General features: G+C 42.1%; 1 protein-coding gene across 2 annotated transcripts; it reads right to left on the bottom strand.

The window, feature by feature from the left end:
• Nucleotides 1-63: 63 nt before the first annotated feature.
• Nucleotides 64-20,850, bottom strand: dennd4a (DENN/MADD domain containing 4A). 2 transcript variants are annotated; one of them, XM_034535379.1, is made up of 31 exons: nt 20,621-20,850; nt 16,462-16,793; nt 16,027-16,273; nt 15,860-15,929; nt 15,554-15,723; nt 14,481-14,719; nt 14,297-14,363; nt 14,106-14,164; nt 13,863-14,007; nt 13,448-13,623; nt 13,007-13,107; nt 11,702-11,911; nt 11,106-11,251; nt 10,710-10,730; nt 9,236-9,369; nt 8,755-8,881; nt 8,248-8,454; nt 8,025-8,153; nt 7,748-7,892; nt 6,633-6,755; nt 5,751-5,861; nt 5,072-5,146; nt 4,135-4,976; nt 3,823-4,039; nt 3,126-3,217; nt 2,846-3,021; nt 2,256-2,619; nt 1,650-1,767; nt 1,201-1,363; nt 1,034-1,098; nt 64-670 (listed from the first exon to the last, which is right to left on the bottom strand). In XM_034535379.1, the coding sequence occupies exons 2-31, from the start codon at nt 16,767-16,769 to the stop codon at nt 534-536; spliced, it is 5,184 nt and encodes a 1,727-aa protein (XP_034391270.1). In that variant the 5' UTR covers nt 16,770-16,793; nt 20,621-20,850; the 3' UTR covers nt 64-533. The 2 variants fall into 2 exon arrangements, with proteins under 2 accessions (XP_034391270.1, XP_034391271.1); XM_034535380.1 differs by lacking the exon at nt 10,710-10,730.
• Between the last annotated feature and the right edge of the window lie 1,163 nt (nt 20,851-22,013).

Genomic DNA, 22,013 nt, shown 5'->3' with positions numbered 1-22,013 from the left:
AATAAAAAGTAACTCATGCTGCTGGGCCACAGCGTTATGTAAATAAGAATGAATGGCAAGAGCTCATCTTTTCAAAGTGCTTTGTAAAAACACAAATGTCTAAAAACAAGTATGTATTATACACACACACTCAACAACAGTCTAAACAAGGTCCCCAGGACCATTTATACATTGCGACAATGTAATCACGCTAACTTTGACATACTTACTCACAGCTTCAACAGAAACAAAGTCATAAAATAGACTGTATAATAACTGTACAAACATTTTACTATACTTATACTGAAAATACAGTGGATTTTCTGAATATTTAGAGACACTAGGTTGTCACTCCACGCCTTTCAGCTCTAACAGTATACAAGAAACATGTGGCAGTTAGTTTTTTTAAGTGTCATGTTCCCATTGTGCTTAAGAGCTATTTGCTCCAGTCAGGTGAGCTTGTCCTGAGTCTGACGAGCAGTCCAAAAAAACCCATCAGCAGTGACCATAGTTTAAAAAAAACACACACAATGTGACAGAAGAAGAGAAGTACTTTACAGACTGGGCTCCACAAAAGTCCTTCTGCACTCCATGACCCCTGCTCCGGGGGGCCGGTCACAGTTGTGTGTTAGCTTTACCTGGCTGGGGGTCAGGCGATCATATGCTAACTTGTACTCCCGGTCAAAAGCATCTGTAAAGAGGGATATGTATTTAATCCATTAGCCTGGGGAAGCATGTATTCGACAAAGCAATGTCAATGCTAACATGCTGACGTTATTAGCAGGTATAATGTGTTAACCAGCTTAGTTTAACCAGCTTCAGCACTATTAAGCAGTAAAGTAAACCTGAGGATCAAAAATAAAATATGAATACTTTGGACTTGATGGTGCTCGATGAAAAGTCATGGTATCACCAAAGTCAGTAGGATTGATCCTCTTGTACCAAATGTCATGGCAATCCATATCACAGTTGTTGAGATATTTCAGTCAGGCCCAAAGTGGTCAAACTGCTAACTAGCATGGCTAAAAACAGGATATTGTGTTTTTTGACTTACTGATATTAATGTTGTTCTTTCCCAAAGCCACCAGAGCGAGGAACAATAAATCTCTGTAGAGGCTCCTTTTTTGAGAGAGAGAAGAACAAAAAATAAGAAAACAATTAGACTTTCCAGTCATATGATATTTCACACATGGCTGAACAGTAAACTCTTTACCCCCCCACCTCTGTCTTTTAAAACCCAGCTCTGGCCCCAGCAGCTGGATGATCTGGCTCATGGGCTGATAGACATCACTCTTCTTAATGCTCCTCACAAAACCCTGCAGTAGCTCCACAGTGAAGAGCTGGCCTTCTTCACACAGCCCAGAGCGCACCAGGGAGTTTGCACCTGCAAAGAACAGGAGACAAACGTCACCCTGATCAAAGGCTCATTCATCTCTTTCAGTCAAAATCATTTCTGAAAGTCAAGCACAGATAAGGGCAGCATGACCAATAGGAGTCCTAGACTGAATTATGTATGATTTTATAGTTACTTCATATGCATAATTTACATTTACATGTAAATTATGTCTAACCTTGATCAAACTTGCCAGCAGAATCATTTTCTAAAAATAATTTCACCTTTGAAATATATTATACCTCAGTCTGTTATATTAAACACTTAAGTGACTTACAATGTGTGTTCCATAAGACATAGCAGGGTTGGACTTTTTCTTTGTGCAACTTCAGGTTGTCCCACATAATCCTCACAAGCACCTGCTTATTGTCCTCGGAAGAAACGCTCTGAGGAGTCTGCAAGGGGCAAAACGTGATACTCTGTATATTACAGCCTCACAGTTATAGCAATACATAGTGTAATTAAAAAGGCATTTAGTTTTCATGAATTAAACAAGTCACAGTGAAAATGAGTATTGTCTATGTGCCATTTTTAAGCATTGCTCTGTTTTGTCTTTTGTGAAACTACACTAAAGTTAAAAACGGTTCAACTCTACACACGAGATGTTTGAAAGAGTTTGACATTTTGGGAAAACACGCTCGTTTGCTTTCTTGACGAGAATTAGATGAGAAGATCAATGCCACTCTTGGCCCGGTTTCAAACAGATGTGAGAGTGGAATCAATATTCATGTCTAACTCCTAGCAACAAGGTGAAACAGTGTTATTCCTAAATGTAAAACTATTCCTTTACAACAAAAGTTGATACAATGATGGCTTCATGGTCAACGGGTCATTCTACACACAACTATATGCAGGTGAACTTGACAGAGAGCTGCATGTGTACCTGGTTTCCGTGGCTGCAGTTCTGAGAGACCAGGATAAGAGCCGGCAGGTTACTCGGCAGCTCCAGCCTTCTGAAGTACCACACGAGGTTCCAGAAGACGATGGGGTGTTGGTCGACAACAGTGGGGGAAGAAATGGCCTCGTCGCCCTCATTTACCAGCAGGCTCTCCAGCTCCTTCCACAGAACAAGGGGGCTTAAGTAGGGAACCGTCACCTGAGTCGGCCCAGCACTCCCGTTGCTCTCCTTCTTCTCCGGGGGAGCAGTGGGCGACTGAGCTGCGCAGTTTGCTGCAGACATTTTGGCCTCGGGATTGAGAGATGCTGATGTGATCTCCTCTGTAACATGATTACTTTCCTTAGAAGACCTGAGGGGAGACACAGAGTGGATTTGTTTAAAGAGGCCACAGGAAAAAAAGATTTTGTGTGTGCGCGTGCATGCGTGTCAGTGCTTTTGGAAAAAGTGCCAAACAGCTAGCCACCATAAAAATAGACATCAAGATTTAACGTCTTTGATCTCTCATAATTATGCATTGTGTACTTTATGTGAATAAATACTGTGGTCATACTGATCTGCATGAAGGGAGCATGTACCTGCTCAGTGGTCTCAGGTCTTTGATTTCTACACTGAGGAAAGGCAGGAAGGCTGTGCCGCAAAAGGGACAAGTGCTGTTGAGATTGGAGTCGTTTGCTGTCCAGCCAGCCATGATCTCCTCGTCATACACCAGACAGTCACACGTCTTACAAAGTGAGGAGCTGGACATCAGCACCTACAACAAAAAGCAGCAGACATGATGTAACTCTCACTCATGATCGTCTGAGTCAGTCTGCAGAGGATCGACTGTTAAGGAATGTTCATAATAGAGTAACTTACCTCTATGGTGTAGTTGGGAGTGGGTTGGAAGCGGCTGGTGTCGGGGGAGGAATCTGGAGTGCGAGGCATTTTAGAAGGAAGTGCCAAACCACCTTGGTACGAAAGAGGATTATACAATTAGACACACAAAACAAAGCCAAGATTTAAAACAACAATCAAAGCTCTACTTTTTTCGGGGATTAAATACAGCACAAGTGGAAAAATTAATTGAAGCGGCGCACTTTTACAAAGTAGGGACTTTTTCTTATTGTTCTGCAGATTTAGCAAAACTGTGTTTCACACTGGTGAGTCTGGGAGTGTGCATGCACATGTGCATATTCATGTATAGCATAGGGCCCTTGGCTGGGTGCAGAGCAGCCTACACAGTGAATCCACCCTCACGCCTGCTGGCCTAGTTTCACACAGAACACTCAGAACACAGCTCTCCATTACTGAGCCCAACTCTTACTCTAAATTTAGATCGTCAAGAAGTGTTTTTTTACTGGCAACAAATACAACGCTGCAGTTAAAACAGCAATTTAACGAACATGGCTGTAAGCCTCGACTTTTTCACATCCGAGACGCTTTCATAAAAGCTGCTAACTACTGTGGATTGATTTGTTCTCCAATAACAAGTATTTCAAGATTCCCTTTTTCAACATTAAACCAAAACCAGCAACATTTGTTGTGTAGAACGATTAAAGGAGGTGCAACAAACCAGAGAAGGAGTTGTGTCTGAACACTCTGTTGGGGTTGCTGGGGCTGCCCAGGTTGATACGACCCACAACCGGGCTCCTCCTGAGTCGGGATACACTGCCGTGCTGGGGAGAGGTAAAGCCATCTGGGTCCAGACAGGAGTCATTATCAAGCAGCGAAGAGCAGTCTGCCTCTCCTGAGGTCAGTGAGGATACACTAATCCGGTCATAATTTGTCTCCTAGGACAGGAGAGGAAGAGAAAAAAAATCATTGTGAAGTTTCTATTAGCAATTATGTTGGGAAAAGCAGTATGGGGAAGTGTTGCATTACCGACCTGTGTTAATGAAGTCTGTGAGGACAGACGAGAGTAGAAGCGGCTGGCCTTTTCAGCCACGCCCTTCCCTGCTGATAAAAAGCTGCTCTTAAAGATGTCCAGAGATGGGGTGAACAGTGAATCCATGGAGAACGATGAGGACGACGGACTAGGTGAGGAAGGTGACACCAAAGAGGAAGGCCTCTCCCTCTCTTTGGAACAGACACCCAGAGGAAGAGACGGTGACGGCCTCAGCCTCTCTCTGGATTTCACCGGCAGCGGGAGGTGTGTGTTGGAGAGGGGCAGGGTGGAGGGTCGTGGGGAGGTGTGAGGAGACGAGGCAGATCTAAACAAAGGGCTTGAGGGGTTCTGTAGGTTCATACTGGATGTGCGGCTGCTCAGAGGGCTGTTGCTATTATGCATGTACATCTCAATTTCTTCAGCAAGGTCGCGGCGGGCTGTGGGCGTGCCGCTGCTCTCCTCACCACACTCTTGTACTGCATCTGTCGCCATCAATGACAGGGGATCAAACCCCCTCTCAATACCTGTTCTCCTCACAGTCCCAGCACTGCAGCTGACACTCCTCACGATGGACCCACCTGGCCTCTCCACTGTACTGCTGCAGCTGACACTTCTCTCCATCAGAGGTTTTTGTTTACCGGTCTCTGTCTCCTCTTCTTCTACTCCGTGCAGTCTGTCGCCAGCGAGGTGATGTTGCTTTGTTGAGCTAAGGTGAGGGACGGTGAGCCTAAAATGTTCTTGTCCCCCAGACAAGTCTAGAGATTTTGGCCTCTCTGTTTTTGGCAGAGGTCCACACAGAAGGATGTCACTTGATGGACAGGAAACCATCCTGTTGCCATTGTCTGTGACAAAAACACATGTGGCAAGACTGAGATCTGTGGCTTATAGACACAACCATTACAGTTTATTGATATTCTTCTTTATAAACGAAACTTACCAGCACTGACATCTGTTGATTTGCAGTTTCTTGTAGGAGGAGAGATACTGCTGATTGGAACCTCGACCTCAAGTGCTGGAGATTTTAATTATACCAAATTATTTTTGTGCATTCGGAAAGTTCATCAAAAATGATAAACACCAACATTTGCATTGATGCCAAATCTATATTTAATATAGAAAAGAATCAGTTGCTGGAGTGCTGCCGATTATGCAAGCATAAAGATATTATAGTGGACTGAAGAAGGGTAAAACTGTCTGCTACATGGTTCCTTATGGGACAGCTGTTAATCTTAAATATGTCTCTCTCCAAAAGTCATCCATTAAGCCACTGATGACACAGACAGAATTATTGAGGACTATTGATCACGAAAGCTGGAACAGAAATTGCATTAGACATGGCATGTTGTTATCAGCAACAGCATTCAAGATAAAAACTGTCATGCAAACAGTCACCTGCTTACATAAAACGTTCCTCCATCAACAGAATCTGTTTCTCAAAACCATTTAAATCTATCTGCAAATGGACGTGTGGAGAACACAGTACACCCACTCTGCCATATGATACCTAAGCTTTTAAAGAGAGAGTGCTCATTTTGCTGTCAGTAAGCAATGATTCATTGCTGCAGAAATGTAGCTGATTGTCAAAGATTGGAGTTATAAGATAATCCATAACTCACTGGACTGCCGAGGTCCTTTGTCTTCCACCGCCGGGGAGCTGTTGTTCTCTCTGTTGCACATCCGCTCCTCCTCTTTGGATAGGGAATCGTAGCCTTGATCTGACTGTCCACCTGGAAAAGATCAAAGGCTTTACTCTTCCAAAAAAAGCAAGTTATTGTGTTGCATTCTTAGTTCCCCTTTCAGAAAGAGCTAAGTGAATACAAAAACAGCTATTTTGTCTCTGTGGATTGCTGACAACTGTTTTTCATCAACAGAGGGCGGTGACATTCCCTACAGCATACAGCACACAACCCTCCCAGAATAGAAAAGCAGGAGCAGCAGGAGAGGAATAGAGTCTTTGAAAACTTCATATCATATTCGGAAGGTTAAACTGCAAAAGCACAAATCTTTACTCTAGTTTATTATATTCTGATATAATTCCTGCTTTATTCATTTGTTTTCTGCTGAGGGATAAGAAACATGAGACAAGTTGTGAGCCAGATTCAAGTCCATGATATTGTTAGAGTGCAAGAGCTTTATCCTGACGATAGTCCACTATAGGCCCTCTTGTCTCGACTGCCATTTAACGACAGTACATTAGTCATAATATGATACAGAAAAGAAACCGACAGTATTGCCAAGGCAACTAATCCATTTGTTGTCAAAGTCTACTCAAAATACGTTTCGGTTCAGATAAGCTAACATTTTTGGGCATGGTTTTGAAGCATATGTTGTTACTCAAGACATCTTTCTTCCTGTGGGTATCAGGGAAGCAGAACGTTCAATGACATCAAAACAATATTTGCGTACAGTGACATTTAAGTAGAGAAATGCAAAATTATGGTTTATGAATCATGAGGTTTGACTACTTTTACGATGGGGAAATAAACACATTTTCCTACCAGTACTTAATCCATCATCACTGGAATCCATTTTAGTGAAGTCGGTGTCGATGGAAGTACGCTCAGCAGAATCATTGGCACTGTCCAAACTGCCATGACTGACTGTGTCAAGATCACTGCCGTCTGAAGGGAGATAACAGAAAAGGGAGATGGTGATTAAAGCAAATGACCGGGGTATAAGAGCTCTATATGAACAATATGAACTATATGAACTGAAATAACTAATGTTATCAGGCTACTCAACATGGACACATTACCATTTTGGGAATATAATCACTCGTTGTGAGGTGAATGAAATCAAAACAAACTGACAGCAACAAACACAAAAAGAAGGATACAGTAAATGTAAAGCATGATGTTTTCATTAAAGCCCCTAACACAACATGTCATTATGGTAATACGAGTCTCACTGGGCCGTTGTGGAAATTAGGGATTGCAATCAAGAGCAACCTGTGTGCTTTGACTGCTGTGGAGGAAAACCTCTTTACTGTTTAATTAGTCTCATTAAAGACATGCGGGTGGGGACCGATATCTGCTGGAGGAGGCTGGAGTTGTGATAAACCTTCTTATGAGACCAGCAAAGAGGCCTTCAAGAAGCAATAGCTACCTCAGGATCACAATCATTTATGTTTATTAAAAATCACATACTTTCAGTCTTTACAGAGTTTGAAGAGTAATTACAACTGACCTCCATGCAATCTCAAACAAACAACTAAACTGATTAGTCTGGGTGTAAAACCATCAGTGTGGGAGTGCATGCCAGTTATCATATTGACATTAGGCAATAAGATAAAACATACAGTATGTTATGGCTGATAAATTGCAGTGATTTGATATGTGGCAGATTTATTAGTGTATAAGAGTGTGTTTTAATTTCTGCTGTTATCTTTGTGATGAGTCAATTTGAAATGAATAAATCTAACTTCATATATTGTGAATTTTTAATAAGGGATGACTGTGGGGAGCATATTTCACCAGATGTATGTGGAAGTATTGCTTATAAAATGAAAATATCAGTGATTATCAGCGGAAATCAACATGAACATTAGGGTCACCCGTTATCTGTATGATATACAGGTAGTTCCCCTATATCAGCAGGACATTAGCATTCTCACCTGAAAGCTGAGGATCTCTGTGTGGCGTCTGTTGTTTTCGCCCTGCTTGCTTGAACTGGAGAACACCTAAAACCACGTTCCTCAGCTTTCCCCATAAAAAGTAGCCTCCTCTGGTGGTCGAGGGCCAGGTGCTCTCCAACACCGCCTGAAGCAATGAACATGTACAGTATATGTGGTGATACACTTTAAGATTAAAAGTGTTTCATTTAGAGGCAGATTAGCATGTTTATTGCTTCCCTGCATGTGTGCATGTAAAGTGCATTGAAAAAGCGCGCACCTTGTTGTAGTACCCATAGGTGATGGCGTTGGGTTGAACTCCAGCTTTCTTCATCTCAAACAACACCCTGACGGCGAGGACTGGCTGGCTATACTGCCCACACAGCTGCAGCAACACACGGTAGCACACCTTGGACAGAAAACACCAGGTTTTAAAAAGTGTATCTACAATAGTTATGTATATGGTTGTCTATATGGTTATCTAATCTTCAGCAGTTTCCCACCTCATCTGGAGCCTGCAACTTATTGTCCTGCATCTTTCTCAGCACATCGTAAGCTGTGCGCAGAGCCCGCACCTTTGAGTGGCAGGTGCCAACAAACCCTGGGAGGCAGATGAACCAAAGACCATAGCAGTGGCGCAGCAGACACTTGGACCACATCTGAGGCATAGAGGAATAGGTTTTGGCCATCCTTTGAGCTGATTTGATCTCCTGAGATAAAAAAAGATCACATGTAGATTTAATTTATCATCCTTTAGAAACCAGATTTGCATTTCACATTCATATTTATACCAGTGTCCATCATTATGCAGAATGAATAAAGCTGTAAAATGAGTTTAACTTCTTAAATTGCAAACATAAAAAGAAACAAATAAGGATTAGGGCTGACAATGAATTTAACATATTCATGTTTATCTATAATTATATGGTTTCACAAAAGAAAAAGCTAGTACAAGGTAAGTCTACTATCTAGTCTACTTTCAAGAAAATCTAACTCCTCATATGGCTGACCTGTTTCGAGCGCCTAAAGATGGCCGTGGGACTGGCTGGGCTGCTGTGGCGTGAGGCTGCTGATGGAGGATTTGGTCCCTCCAGCGGCTCCAGAAGCTCCGCATTCAGCACAGGGAACCCAGAGTAGCTGCAGAAAGACATATTCACTCATATACAGACAAACTGAAATATACATCAATCCCACATCAACACTGGGTAGCCAAGTGATATGCAACAGTTTGGCTCTCACACCTTGGAAACTTGAGCACTGACATAAGGATCCAAAGGTGATGTGTTGCGGCTCAAAAATAACCACAAAGCCCTAAAGCAGTGACAAATTCTTCAATAACAGGCAATTTTTACGCTATGTATCTTTTTCAGGAGCTGCACTGTGTACACCCATTGTCGGTGAGAAATGCTCTTGAAGTGTGTTTCAAGACAGAGGAGGAAGAAAATGTCTGTCTTGTATCTACTGCTGAGAGATTGATCTGCAGTGTGGTACCTATAGCACAGAGGATGCTCTTCTCCCTGTGGTAGAGGAGGCAGCTCTGGAGGGTTGATGTAGACGGTGTGCTCACTGTGGTAGGATTCATCCAGTTCAATCAGTCTGGTTTCCTCTGGCCGCTCACTGTCCATCTAGTTTTCAAGAGAAAAACACATTTGTCATTATTCTTCTCTCTGTTCTTCCCTCTTATTTCTGCTATAAACACATATATATAGATACCAATGCTGCCTGTGGGCATCTGATAGTGTATGAGCCCTCAGATCAGATTTGAGGGTCAGTAACGACAAACAGATGTCAGTAATGAGACCATCTACATCAGACATTTGGCCCACGTTCCCAATCCATTTATCTCAAGGGCACTGCCAAGGCAGAGGCTTGATCCTCTGACTCCCCCAAGACTAAATGAATCCAGGCCGCAGTGACCTGGACAAAATGGATGCCATGTTGCTCCAGGAACATGGAGCAACTGTCAATCAGTGCTTGATACTAAACTGCTCCCTTTCCTTCTACTCACAACTGTCTGACTGATCTGCTGTACGGAAAAACGTGCACACAGCTCCAGTGCCTTCCTTTCAAAGCCTGCTTTGCACATTCACTTGGCTTATTGGAATCGATTACTGGCTTATCTTGGACATGAGCTTCACAATAAACATTAATATGATGGCAGCGGCTAAATTGCTCCCCGGTGCCACCGTGTTACGGGGTTTGTTCCACTCAGTCGAGTGGATGATTCAGTCAACTAAATCTCACTGACCTATTTGCCCTCGCTTCGATTCCGCTCAGTGTTTCTCCGTTTGTTGCCCTTCCTCTTACACCCAAGGGCTCTTTCTCAATCACGCACTCTTTGTCAACCTCAGCAGCATTGACGCTGAATGAATCAATGCTTCCACTTCTCAATAATAACCGCAATGACGGCTTGTACAGGAGCTCCCACTGTTGATGCAGGATGTAAATGTGACATCCGGATTGCACAAGTTTGCAAGCACGCAGTGTTTTTTGGAGGAGAGGGTGATGTTTTGTCTTTTTTGGCATGTTACAAAAAACATGTGTAGGCAGCTTGTGTTAATAACAGCTGTCTAACACTCTCACTGACAATGTCCACATCCCCTGGGACATCTTTGTTTTCCTCACTCTTCAATCTTTTAGTCACGATAGTGCACGTCATATCAGTGAAAAGCAAGCACACATTTCACTGTCTCAGCGTCACCTCAGAGTCTCTAAATATTCTGCATAACCTGGTTCAATAATGCAGATTGCTGACACACTTTGACAGCTAATGCACATCCTCACAATGTATGCTTCTCCTGCACTTTTAGCTCCACTCCCGTCTCCCCACACAGACACTCTGAGCTGAGTCACGCACTATGAACAACGGAAAACACTTTACTTGGGTTCATACCTGATTCAACCGCGGCTAAAAAGGAAGGAGAGTGTAAAAAACAAAAACAGTGTTTAAGCTCTGGTTGCTTACCTTGCCTCCAGTGGTGAAGAGCTACCAGGCATGATGACAAGCAGAGCAGCAGAGACAGCAAAGGCAGAAAATTAGTGAGGAAGACGGCAAGAGAAATACCAAAAAAAGAAGACTGAAGAAAACTCATTATAGATGAGAAAAGTGTAGCACTGATGTTAATAAGCGTGAGATGGTGTGTTAATTACTCTTTTGTTTATTTCCAACCAAACCAAGACCTTAATGAGACAGCTTGATTGAAAGAACAGCATGTTATTAATCTTCTCTAAAGCCTCAGCTTTGTTTATTCTCCAAGCAGGTGGAGGCCAAACTAAATATTGTCATTGGAGCACTCGTTTTCTACACAGCAAAAGGATGGAGTACTTCTGAAGAATCCATTGTATGATCTGCAACGCTCACCTTATCAACACATTCATCAAAGAATGCCAGGCTGGCGTCTTTATCACTGACGAAGGAGCACTCCTCAATGAAACGGCTGAACATTTGAGTCTTAGTCATGAGGGAGTAAAACCTCTGGTGGGAGCGGTCTCTGCTCTTTACGAAGCCTGTGAAACAAAACACATTATGTAATAACAAACATTAAAAGTGTACATTAATATTGGATTCTAAAACTGGACTTCCCTGATCAAGCGGTTTCAGAACATTTGGTCAACATGCAGACTTAAAACAACATTTACAGGATATAAATATTGTTGAGTGAAACAATGTGTTCTCTGCTGCTCTGCTTGCATAAGAGCACACAGATGCGTGAGGACATGTGGCTATAAATCATGACGGTTTGTCTGATTTGTCAACCAAACCTAATTTCCACTGAAGCTTAAGCTAAATCACCAGAGTCATTACATCACTGTTCAAAGCCTAACTTTAATGCAGCAGCACTCACACCATAACCCCTGACCTACTGCAGCACTGAATCACATCTAGGCACGGCGACAACAGCTTGTCAGTGTGTTTTTGTGATTGCATACTGTACAACATTGAAGACCAAAGAGTACCTTGGATGTCAAAGAGGGAAGTGGTCTTCTCCGAGGGTGCTTGGGTGATGGGCAGCAGGTAGGAACGGTAGCCTCGTAGGATGGCTGCCATGAAGCTCAGGAAGGCCTCCTGGATCTCCAGCTCCAGAGTGTGGAGGCTCTTCCCACCATTGAGCTCAATGTCAGTTACTGTGTGCTCCATCTGCACATCTTCACGGTTCAGCTGACCGCCTGAAAGCCCACAACAGTACATTATGCAGAACAAATAACCAGAACACAAAAACAACTCAACAAATAATTGCTTATTAAAAACCAAACAACTGCAGCACAGATGGAGTTTGTCACAAGAAGAGAAACACATGGCAGATAGAAAATGGGTTTTCAACAGGTCTGTTGTTCTTTTATTTAACCAGCACACAGCACTGGCTATACAGTACATTAGCTAACCAAATAGCATGTATCTATTGCTAAAATACAGACAGCACAATGAATGTGACGCTGAGGTAAACCAGAATAAACTAAGCCAAGCTCTTACTGTTAAACTAAAAGAGATCACATCCACGCTAAAGGAGCAGTGAGGCTGTGGCCAATGGGGTGCTTTGAACTAAATGCTAACGCCAGCATGTTGACGTGCTCACAAGCTCACAAGGACAATGCTAATGTGCTGGCTGTAATGTTTACCATGATCAGCGTCTAGTTTGGCGTTTTAGCATTCTAACATTTGGTAATTAGCAATAACCACAAAGTACAGCTGAGGCTAAAATGTTGCAGGTAACGTTATTTGGTAATTAACAAAAGAACAACTTGAAATGTTAGCGCTGGATGAAATGTTAAGGGATCACAAAAGTCAACAGTCATCATCCACTGGGGATTATGAATATCTTTACAAAATGTTCACTCTGGACCAAAATGAAGGACCGATCAACGGTGTCACAGAGCTACGGCTAGTGTGACTAAAAATTGCACCCTCAACCACGGTTTTAAACATCTAAAAGCATGCAATTAATGGAGTGAAAGCAGAAAACAGTCATGTAAATGTATTGCAATCAAAGAGCTCCATTGTAGGCTGGGATTCATGAGAATCTCTGTAAATGACTAATCTAAGGAGATGAGGTGGGTTGAGCAGGAGAGAATAAAGACTAATTTATACTGCACATCTCCTGGGATGCACTTAACATCGCTGGTTTCATATAATATTGTAAGCATCCAATGAGTTTTCCTGTAAAATTGACAGTACAGGCTGACTCAACAGACTCAAGTCGCCAACATAAATTATTCATGAAACCACATACTGTATAAAATGACACAGCCTCAGACTGGACTCACCCTCAGTGAGCTGCTGATAGAGCTTATTCAGAGTATTCACAAGATGTTTGCAGGCTCTCCTGGGCAAGATTTTCCATGTTAAAGCCTTCTTGTCATCTTTTCTGAAAGCACACCATATGGTTTACATTACATGGGTGGACAGTCAAGGAACATTTCAAAAAGATATAAGGAGGGAGACAGATTCACTGACATCAGCACTGACAATTTAATCTCTCTGTGAAATAGCTTGGATTGATGTGGGAGACCAATGCTTACGCAAATGTGAACAGTAAGAATATTTCACATTCCAGCTTGTATCATTACATAAGAGTCTCTCGTTGACAGATACCGATAACCTTAGGAAGAACTTGTGGAAACCTAAACCTTGAGCAGATGATTTTTGGCGCGGAGTCTTAAAGTTGAAAGTGGCCATCTGTCACAGAGTGGTTAGAGGTCACTTACTGGGAGATTGTGTTGGTGTCCAGGTCCACACAGCTAATGTCAGCCGGGGGAACATAAAGGTCAAAGTATCGGGAGTCCACACCCACGATGAAAGGGCACGGTGCACTGAGCACACCGGCCAGTGCCAGCGGGCATAGAGGAATGTATGGGCACGGCCAGTGGAAGGGGAAGATCATCTGAAGGGGAGGATCAATACATTACAGTGTGATCAATACATACACTGCAAGGATGATAGAAGAGGTTTATGCAGAGAGCTAATCAGACATATTTCTTATCTCCGCCGCTCTTTTGAGAACTTCATATGCACATTTTTCACATTATCCTCCATTGTAGCTATGAATCACATTAAAGACCACCCTCTTTCGTGGTATTGTCAGGAATAGTGAAAAGGAAAGAAAAAGAACAAAAGACTTACGGACACAAGGGCCTCTGTAACACTTGTGAGCACAGCTGGACGCAGGGAATGAACCAGGATCTTGTGCTCTGTGACAGCCAGCACCAGCAGAGTGGCTGCGTTCTTCGGGCCCAGATTCAGTAGTAATGTGGAGAGGCTTCCACCACTAGACACACAAATAAAACAAATGGTCCCACATCAAGAATGAGGCAAAAATAGTATGTCTTCATGTTATAATTTGACATGTTACTGATGTTTCTCTACCTGAGAGGCAGTGGAGACGACACAGGTTGGCTGAGTATCAGGCTGTCGTGTGGAGACAGCTGTGGAAGACGCACCGCAGTATTAAAGCATTAGAGCATCAGTGGGTGGAGGATTAAGCTCATGACTACGGCATGTTTAAAGCCAAAACCAAATGATGCAAGCATACAGACATTTTCACATTTGAAGCTCACCTGCACTAGGATGCGTGGTCTCTGAGTGGAAGGGAACGGCACATTTTGCATGAAGTGAGAGATGTGCCTGTGAGTAACAAAATAATGACTTAATAAAGCAGTAATGGCAAGACTAAGAATAGACCTGAAACTCTGAACCTGATTGAGTGATAGACTTCAACAAAGAGAATGAAACACTGCTAACTTTTCAATAGGCAGGGCATGTGGTCCAGAGATGGAGTATCGGTAGAGGAAAGTGAGAAAGCTCCTGAAGGACTGGAAAAAGGGCCAGTGGGAGAGCAGACAGATGCTCTTGTTGCTGTAAACACTCCTGTCCCTGTCAGGTCCAAGATCAGCACTTGGGAGGCCGAGCTGTGAGCGCTGACGCTCAGACAGGCTCTCCTCTGAGTAAGACTCATAAAACTGGATGGCAGCTCCGTAAACCTGCAAGCAAAAATGATCACAGTGTAACGACAAAGTGTATGCAAAATATGCACAAGTGCATACACAAGAAGACTTGTTAATACACCTGGATGCAAACTTTACAAAGACACAAGTAGTCAGAGGCTGTTTGAAAGAAGTTATTCAGGTAAGCTGTTGTGTCGACTCCTCTAGAGAATGTTCATCTTAATAACATTCATTCCTTTGAAGTTATTCCTCCCAAATACATAAACAAATCATTCCAGGCCTGAAGTACCAGGAGACTAGTCTGCAGAAGACTATGGTTGTAGGGAAGATGATGTGAGCACTGAGGCGTTCAGCATTTAAAACCTCATGCAGCAGCCCAACTGGTGCATGAGCTATCCATTATTCAAAAGATGAGCTGCAAAAAAATGTTATGCTCCATTGCTTTTAAAGACTTAAAGATTGTTAGTATTCCAAGCACAGCCTTCAGACCATTTTTTATTCCAATTAGACTTTAGAAGTTGATTAAGATTGTCTGGGTTTCTTAAAAAAACGACTGCAGTTCATCAACAAACTAATCCATAAGGGATGCTAATGCACAAAGAGAGAGACGGGGGGATCGGAAGACGGAGAGGCTGTCCAAAATGAAGCAATTAATGGAGGATTTATGTATTTAAGAGAAGAATACTAATGCCAACTTTGAGGGAACTGCTTAATTAATGATGATGTAAACTCTGACGGGAGTGGTGGTTTCCTTGGAAAAATCATTGTGCATGTTTGTGTCTGTTTTGCAAAAGCACAAAAACATGACTTATCTTATTATTATTAAGAAACAAACGTATTGGTACTGCTAATGTAGAGAGGTGGATTTACCTTCTCTCCAGAGGCACCCGTCAGGACAAATGTGGAAAAAACAGGCAGGGAGTGTTTGGTGTGTGCCGGCCAGCACTCGACCGTTGCCCCCATGGGCAGGCAGAACATAGGCACAGACTCAGGCAGGGGGAAGGACTCGTAGTCCTCTTCAGGGTACCTACACAGCAGCCCTGGACACACAACAGTCAAACATAGTCTGTTACATGTTCAATTACAGGCAGAGTACCTGAATAAAACTGAATTCTTCAATCTGATTACTTCTGAATTAGATTTAGCCCAGAATACAAATTCTGCATGCCACTTTACCTGCTTTGTATGCGATTGTGTTTGCTTTAGCCAGAGACTTCTTGTAACAAACGTAGACTGAGGATCCCCACTGAAATATGAGAAAATACAACACAGATCAATCAAAACCTGCATTATTTGTGCTGGCACACTAGAGTTATAGCTGTGATCTCAGAGATCTGTCCCACCAAGCTGCTGTTGAGGTTCTTGTCGACCTTGCAGAAGGTGTGAGGAGGCGTCTCCCCCTTGCCGGGGATGATGATGCAGACATCAGTGACAGCCAGTGAAGTGTGGGGCTGACTCTTCGGGGCGCGGCGGTAGGTGATGTAGATGCGTTGGGAAGACGAGCTGCTGACGTTGGCAGGGCGTCCTGAGGGTGTGGTCTGGACGATGTGACATCCAGCTTTCAGTTTCTCTTTCCACTCATACAGAACCCTGAAATACAAGGGATTGTTATTATTAAATTAAATTATTGTTAAATATTACTGAAATGCTTGGATAGTGTATTCATCAACGCGATATCAGACTAGAGGATGTGTTTAAGAGCAGATTATAGTGACCCAAGATAAGTGATTAGTGGTGCAGGTTGAGTAATGGGTCAGTGACTGAGGATTACTGCTTACCCAAGATCTGTCAGTGGAGGCTTATCTCTGCCTCGCTTGAAGCACAAGAATATCTGCGGGCCCCTGAGGCTGGCTCCATTGAGCTCTGCAGAGAGGCCTGAGGGGGTGCTTTCAACACAGGTGAAACCTGGGGGTACCTCTTCACCCAGGGAGCGGATCACCACAGCTACGTCGGTGATGGGGGCTTTTGGTTTGACAGACGTGGGGCCGGCCTCGTCAAAGTGAAGCTCCTCCTCCAGAGGTTTGGACAAGTCGGTAAGGCCGGCAACCACAAAGTAATCGGCCACACGAGGCCCTTTATCCTCCATAATTTCCCATTCCCACAGTGTGGGCTGAAATATATTGAAGGGAGAGAGGGGATGAATTCCATTATGCATTTTAACCATATTGCCCGCTATAGTTTTGTTTCAAAACCAGAGAAAATGGGTCTTTGCCATCAGGAAACGACCTGGCTGAGCAGAGTGGGCTGGCTGTTGCATTAAACAAACAAATAGAGATTCCATACAGCACTTAAAATAGACATTAACATCATTACAAATGCATACTATACTGAAGAAACAACATTATATAATGAGAGCATATGGGACCATTTAGCTTGCATTCCTGTCTGCAAAAACACCATATTTCAACAAGAAATATGGGAGGGCTTAAGACCAATGACCTTGCTATATGCCATGACCGATTATGTAAAATAAAACACATGCCTATGTAGATAAAAAAGAAAGTAAAAAATGTGCAGAAGGGAAAAGTACCAGAACTTTTACAGAGCATTGGGAAATGAAGAAAGAGTGCACTGAAGTGCAGCAAAAAGCCTTTTCTGAGCTCTTAGTGAAGTAATATTCAGACAACATATATTCTGCGTTGCACAATGTCATGATAAAAAAAGGAACAGAGTGAGTGCCTGTGAGTCAGCTCGTTACAGCTTTATCACAGTGCATGGAGCCCTGGAAGCCCTTTTAGCACTGGGCCAGCAGCTTATTGTGCTTCAGCTGAAGAGCCTGCTTTATCTCTCTCAGCAGTTCCTCCCCACTCACTAGCAAACTGATAAACAGCTCCCTATTATTTTCCCCACTGGGATGTGATGGAGTTAGCATAACGTTCTCCTCTGCACTGGATGCGTCACAGCTAGGAACCATGGCACACGAGAGGCTGTGACCATATCTCCCCCACTTAGGCTTCCACTAGCTTTAAAGCTAATGGTGTCGTTTCCCATGTGGCCGAGTGATGTGACGGAAAGCTAAGCACTGCTTACAGGCTTAGGGTGGGAAACTCACCGCTAACATGACAACATGGAAAACAGAAGATAATCTTTGGTAGCAAGATCCTTTCCGAGTTTACCAGAAACCATAACAATTTTAAAATTCTAAGATATTTCCTGATTGACAAGCAGTGAGAGTTGACTCATCATCACAAGATTGTTTATGGTCTTGCAGTGTTTTGGCCTACATGTGTTCCTAAGCGTTTGCCCTGACTAGCTGACGGCTGTTATGATGCAAGTTATTTGTGCTAAGCAGTGTTGAGTCTTGAGGGTATACCCGATGACTCGGCATGCCACACAAAAAGATTTCCTGATGTCCTTCCACCAAAGCAGAATAAAAGAAACCACTTTAAATGACCCGCAATGATTTGTCAACAATAGAATATATGCTGGTATTTCCCTCCTTTTAGATAAAGTATATTATTATCGAGCTTTTACAACTGCAGTTAATGTCTGCAAATAAACCACGTCTATGATACAGAAAGACAATTAAGGTGCATTGTTGTCTGTGTTTACATCCATTTCATTTAATTTTAGGAAAGTTAAAGTCCAACATGTGTCTGTTCTATAACTTTACCTCTTTGTTAGTGTGACATAACACTTATGCCAGTCTGAAAATACCTACTCTCAGTAGGTATCGTGGGAATGCAGCTGCTAAAAATACAACCGATGGCATGGCAGATGTGTCGTATAATACTTGGAAGATTCAGGATTAAATATAGATATAATCTCCAGCTCCAACGAGGACTACATCCTCCACTGCATCTATTCCTCCCCCTCAGCAGGACACAGAGACCTAAAAGTATGTCTAAACCATAGCAACGACATTAAAACTGAACACTGAACTGAAAGACTGATCATTTCTCTCTTTGATGCTGAAACGAGTCGGGAACATGATTCGGATTAAATACGTCGACTAATGAGCCGTTTCATTGTCACAGATGTATTCTGTTCAGAAATAAGTCTCTGAGACGGCCTGAGAATCAAATATTCTAAAAGCAAACATTGACATATATGCCCTGAATATAAATACGCTGTTTTATCTCTTTTTGTTCCTTCATGTTATTGGCCTTTGTGTTGTATTGAACTGGAAGCTCAGTGCGTTAGCCTGTGCACAGTGTTTTCCCTTTTCTCCCAGCAAGTTTTTTGGTGGGTTTGACTTTGTTTTCCAATCGTGTCTAAGGTTGATAATGCTGCGTATGGCTGCACTAGATTAGAAATAGCCGGTTTGCTGTCAAGTGTTGTGTACTTTGTTTTGTTGTTTGTACTGTAACTTCCATTAGATGGATCAGTTAATCAATCAAATACCTCTAAAATCCTTTGAGACCTGCTTTAGTGACAAAACAGAACAGACTTGATATTTCATTTTCTACAAAATGTTGGACTTTATTCCTATCTCACTTATTGGAGGCACTTCTATGTTAGCCCAAGACTGGAAGTTAGTCACTGACAATCTCCGCACAAATGTCAATCTCTTCATTCACCACAGTTTTCTTCATAAAAGCAGCACAAATAAGGACACAGTGGATTTCCTCTTCTTGTCAGCTAACAAGTGAACTTCCCTTTTCACATGCACTATTGTTTTTCATGAGTCACCTCCAACTGTCAGCTTTGCAGAGATGACAGATCCACAGTGATTTGTTTACCTCTTGACCCATAATATTCCCAACATTTCAGCAGCCACAACCTTCCCACACTGTTTGAGAACACAATACTTTGTTTTCTGTATCTGTCGCTTCATTTAAAATAGTGCAATATGCCCTTTGTGGTGGCACCATTTGTTACATGAAAAAACTGTGCACCCCTTTAACCCTTTGTCGGGTAAATCAGGCTCAATTTTGACAACAATACAAATAACGAAAACACGTTATTTGTTTAGAGTCTTAACAATGACAACATATTTTCAAATGTAATGAGATTAAATCCAAAATGGATGTCAAAATTGCAAGGAACATTTATTAAAAAGTTATGAATGATTTTGAAACCAAACCTTTAAAAATAATTGAACCTCTCTAGACACGGCATGTGATTTTGAGCTCAGAAATGAAGGCCTTTTTGACTTTTGCTTTGAGCCTCGCAGTGTTGTAATTATGGCCCAAGAGACAGAGGCAGTGGCTGCTGGACATTCAGTCTCCGGCTGTGCAGGGATTAAAGGGCTGTGTTAACAGAAGCAGGGCAGGGAGGATGGGCAGTCTGATCGGTGGAGGGAACCACCACCACATTTCACTCAGCATCTGTTGCCCTTTCGCCATGAAGAGGACCCTCATCCTCAGAATCCATTTGCATTATGTTTGACAGGGGGAACCCTGTCTGCTTAATGAGGAAACCACACACGCCCAAAATAAATAGAGTAGAAAGATGGAGAAAATACTCTGAGTTAGTGCTGGAAAAATACTAAAGAACCTTGCATGATGAGCTTGCAACACTTGCATTTTGTGCAAAGCCATGGCAGCATTGGGTCCTTTGGAAATTAACTGACCATAGCAACCACAATACTACAGAGGGGGTTTCTCATATGCCCACATCACAAGAAGCCATCTTATGGAGCAAACACGAAATGCAATAAAATAAGCCACCATATGGCTTCTTTGTTTCCAATGGACGCCGGTAGATATAGGGAATCCCACACAGGCTGGATGCTCACTATAAAGCATTGCATTATTCTTGCAATGCATATAGCTTGACGACAATAAAACACATGTACCTTGTCGGTCAATTGTCCTAATCAACCATCCAACAACAAAATAATAAATCAAAGGATCTCAAACGTAACGCCAACAGACATCATCAGAAAATACATCCCAAAATGTTCAAAAACACATATATAACACACATTAATCATAAAGACTGGGTGTGTGGGCGTCGTTTGTTTTTATTCTCAATAAAGAAGAATCTACTCACATCTCAATTGAAAGAGGATCTGTCGAAAATGAATCTACGTCGAAACAAAACCAAGATTTCTGTTGATAAGAAATATTATTCCTCACTGTATGCTTCGGCTGTTTATAAAAATCGCTGTCTTAATTTGTTATTATATAAAACAATTAACAGTAGGAAGGATCCGAATAGCCCGTGTCGTCCTGAGCAGCGCTTTATCGAGACCTGCGCGGCCCACGTGACTGATTACAAACCTCGTGACGTCACTGAAGACACTCCTGGTAGCCGTGACAGAGGAGCAACGCATGTGAGGAAACATTCCGCCCAACTGCGTACAGGACTGAAAAAACATCAGATCCTCAAACCTGAGAAGGTAATACCAGCACATGTTTTGACTTTCTACATAAAGAAAAGATTATACAGTTATTAAAATAGTTGCAGTTCAATTTTATTTCAATTGACAAATCAATTAAGCGTTTCAGCTCTATTGTACAGCCTTCTGCCAGGAATAAAGAACTTTTGTTGGTGGCCTAAATATATTCAGGAGGCAAAATAATGCTAATGTTAGACAATACAATTTCCATAAAAGTACAGATAAGACAGGTTCATATAATAACAATAGTAATAATAAGAATAAGAATAAGAAAAATTAGGATTATAGTAGTACATTGTTTATGATCAATGATTTAATATAATGCCACCTTTCATGCTTTTTGCAATATCTTTCTGCCAAAACAACATGTACACAGTTCACTGTAATTCAATACTTTTATTTATATTTTAGTCTGAGTGACACAGTAATTACACTATTGTGTGATGTCGTTGGCCACCTGGTTGCAAAGTGAATTCCCCCTCAGAGACAATAAATAAATATTTAGGATTGACATATACATAATATATATATTGCATGCGCAATCTTCTTTGAAAAAACGAAATTTGAAATCACCCGAACATTACTAAAAATATACCGTTTACGGGGCAGACTAACATAATGAAAGACTAACATAATAGAAGAGCTGAGCATTAATGAATACAACAGTTTCACTTCGACTTGTGCAGGGCTTTACTGAACATTAGAAGTTGCAGTCAACAGACAGCTGAATTGGTGCCGTGCCAGAGAGAACTTGGCCATCGTCTTGCCCTCTACTGCCCTCGTGTGGTGATCATCAAGACATACAGTTCTGTTGAAATTTACAAATGACCTTATTTGTATACCGGAAGATTGCAGATTTGACTGCGTCGTCTTTGATGTTGTAACTTTATGTTTATGATAGTGACATCCACATTGCAGGTCATTGTGGTCATTTTTTTGGGAAATAGTATAACCTTTACAGAGTTGAACAAGTGAGAGATTACAATAGATGAAATATAGATTCTAGGAGATGTAAAGTGGACTGAATCTATGAATGATAAATCA

Source organism: Cyclopterus lumpus, chromosome 6 (genome assembly GCF_009769545.1).
Source record: "Cyclopterus lumpus isolate fCycLum1 chromosome 6, fCycLum1.pri, whole genome shotgun sequence".
NCBI classification, from domain to species: Eukaryota; Metazoa; Chordata; class Actinopteri; order Perciformes; family Cyclopteridae; genus Cyclopterus; species Cyclopterus lumpus.
Note: the sequence above shows the minus strand (reverse complement) of the source record. Positions and strands in the feature narration are given on the sequence as shown.

What these genes read in the sequence shown, in the direction of transcription:
- dennd4a (XM_034535379.1), bottom strand. Translation starts at nt 16,769, where the DNA reads ATGGAGGATAAAGGGCCTCGTGTGGCCGATTACTTTGTGGTTGCCGGC. An exon ending in TGTCTTATGGAACACACATT is followed by an intron (nt 1,364 to 1,649) that starts GTAAGTCACTTA and finishes TGTTCTTTGCAG; the next exon opens with GTGCAAACTCCCTGGTGCGC. An exon ending in AAAGAACAACATTAATATCA is followed by an intron (nt 671 to 1,033) that starts GTAAGTCAAAAA and finishes CCCTCTTTACAG; the next exon opens with ATGCTTTTGACCGGGAGTAC.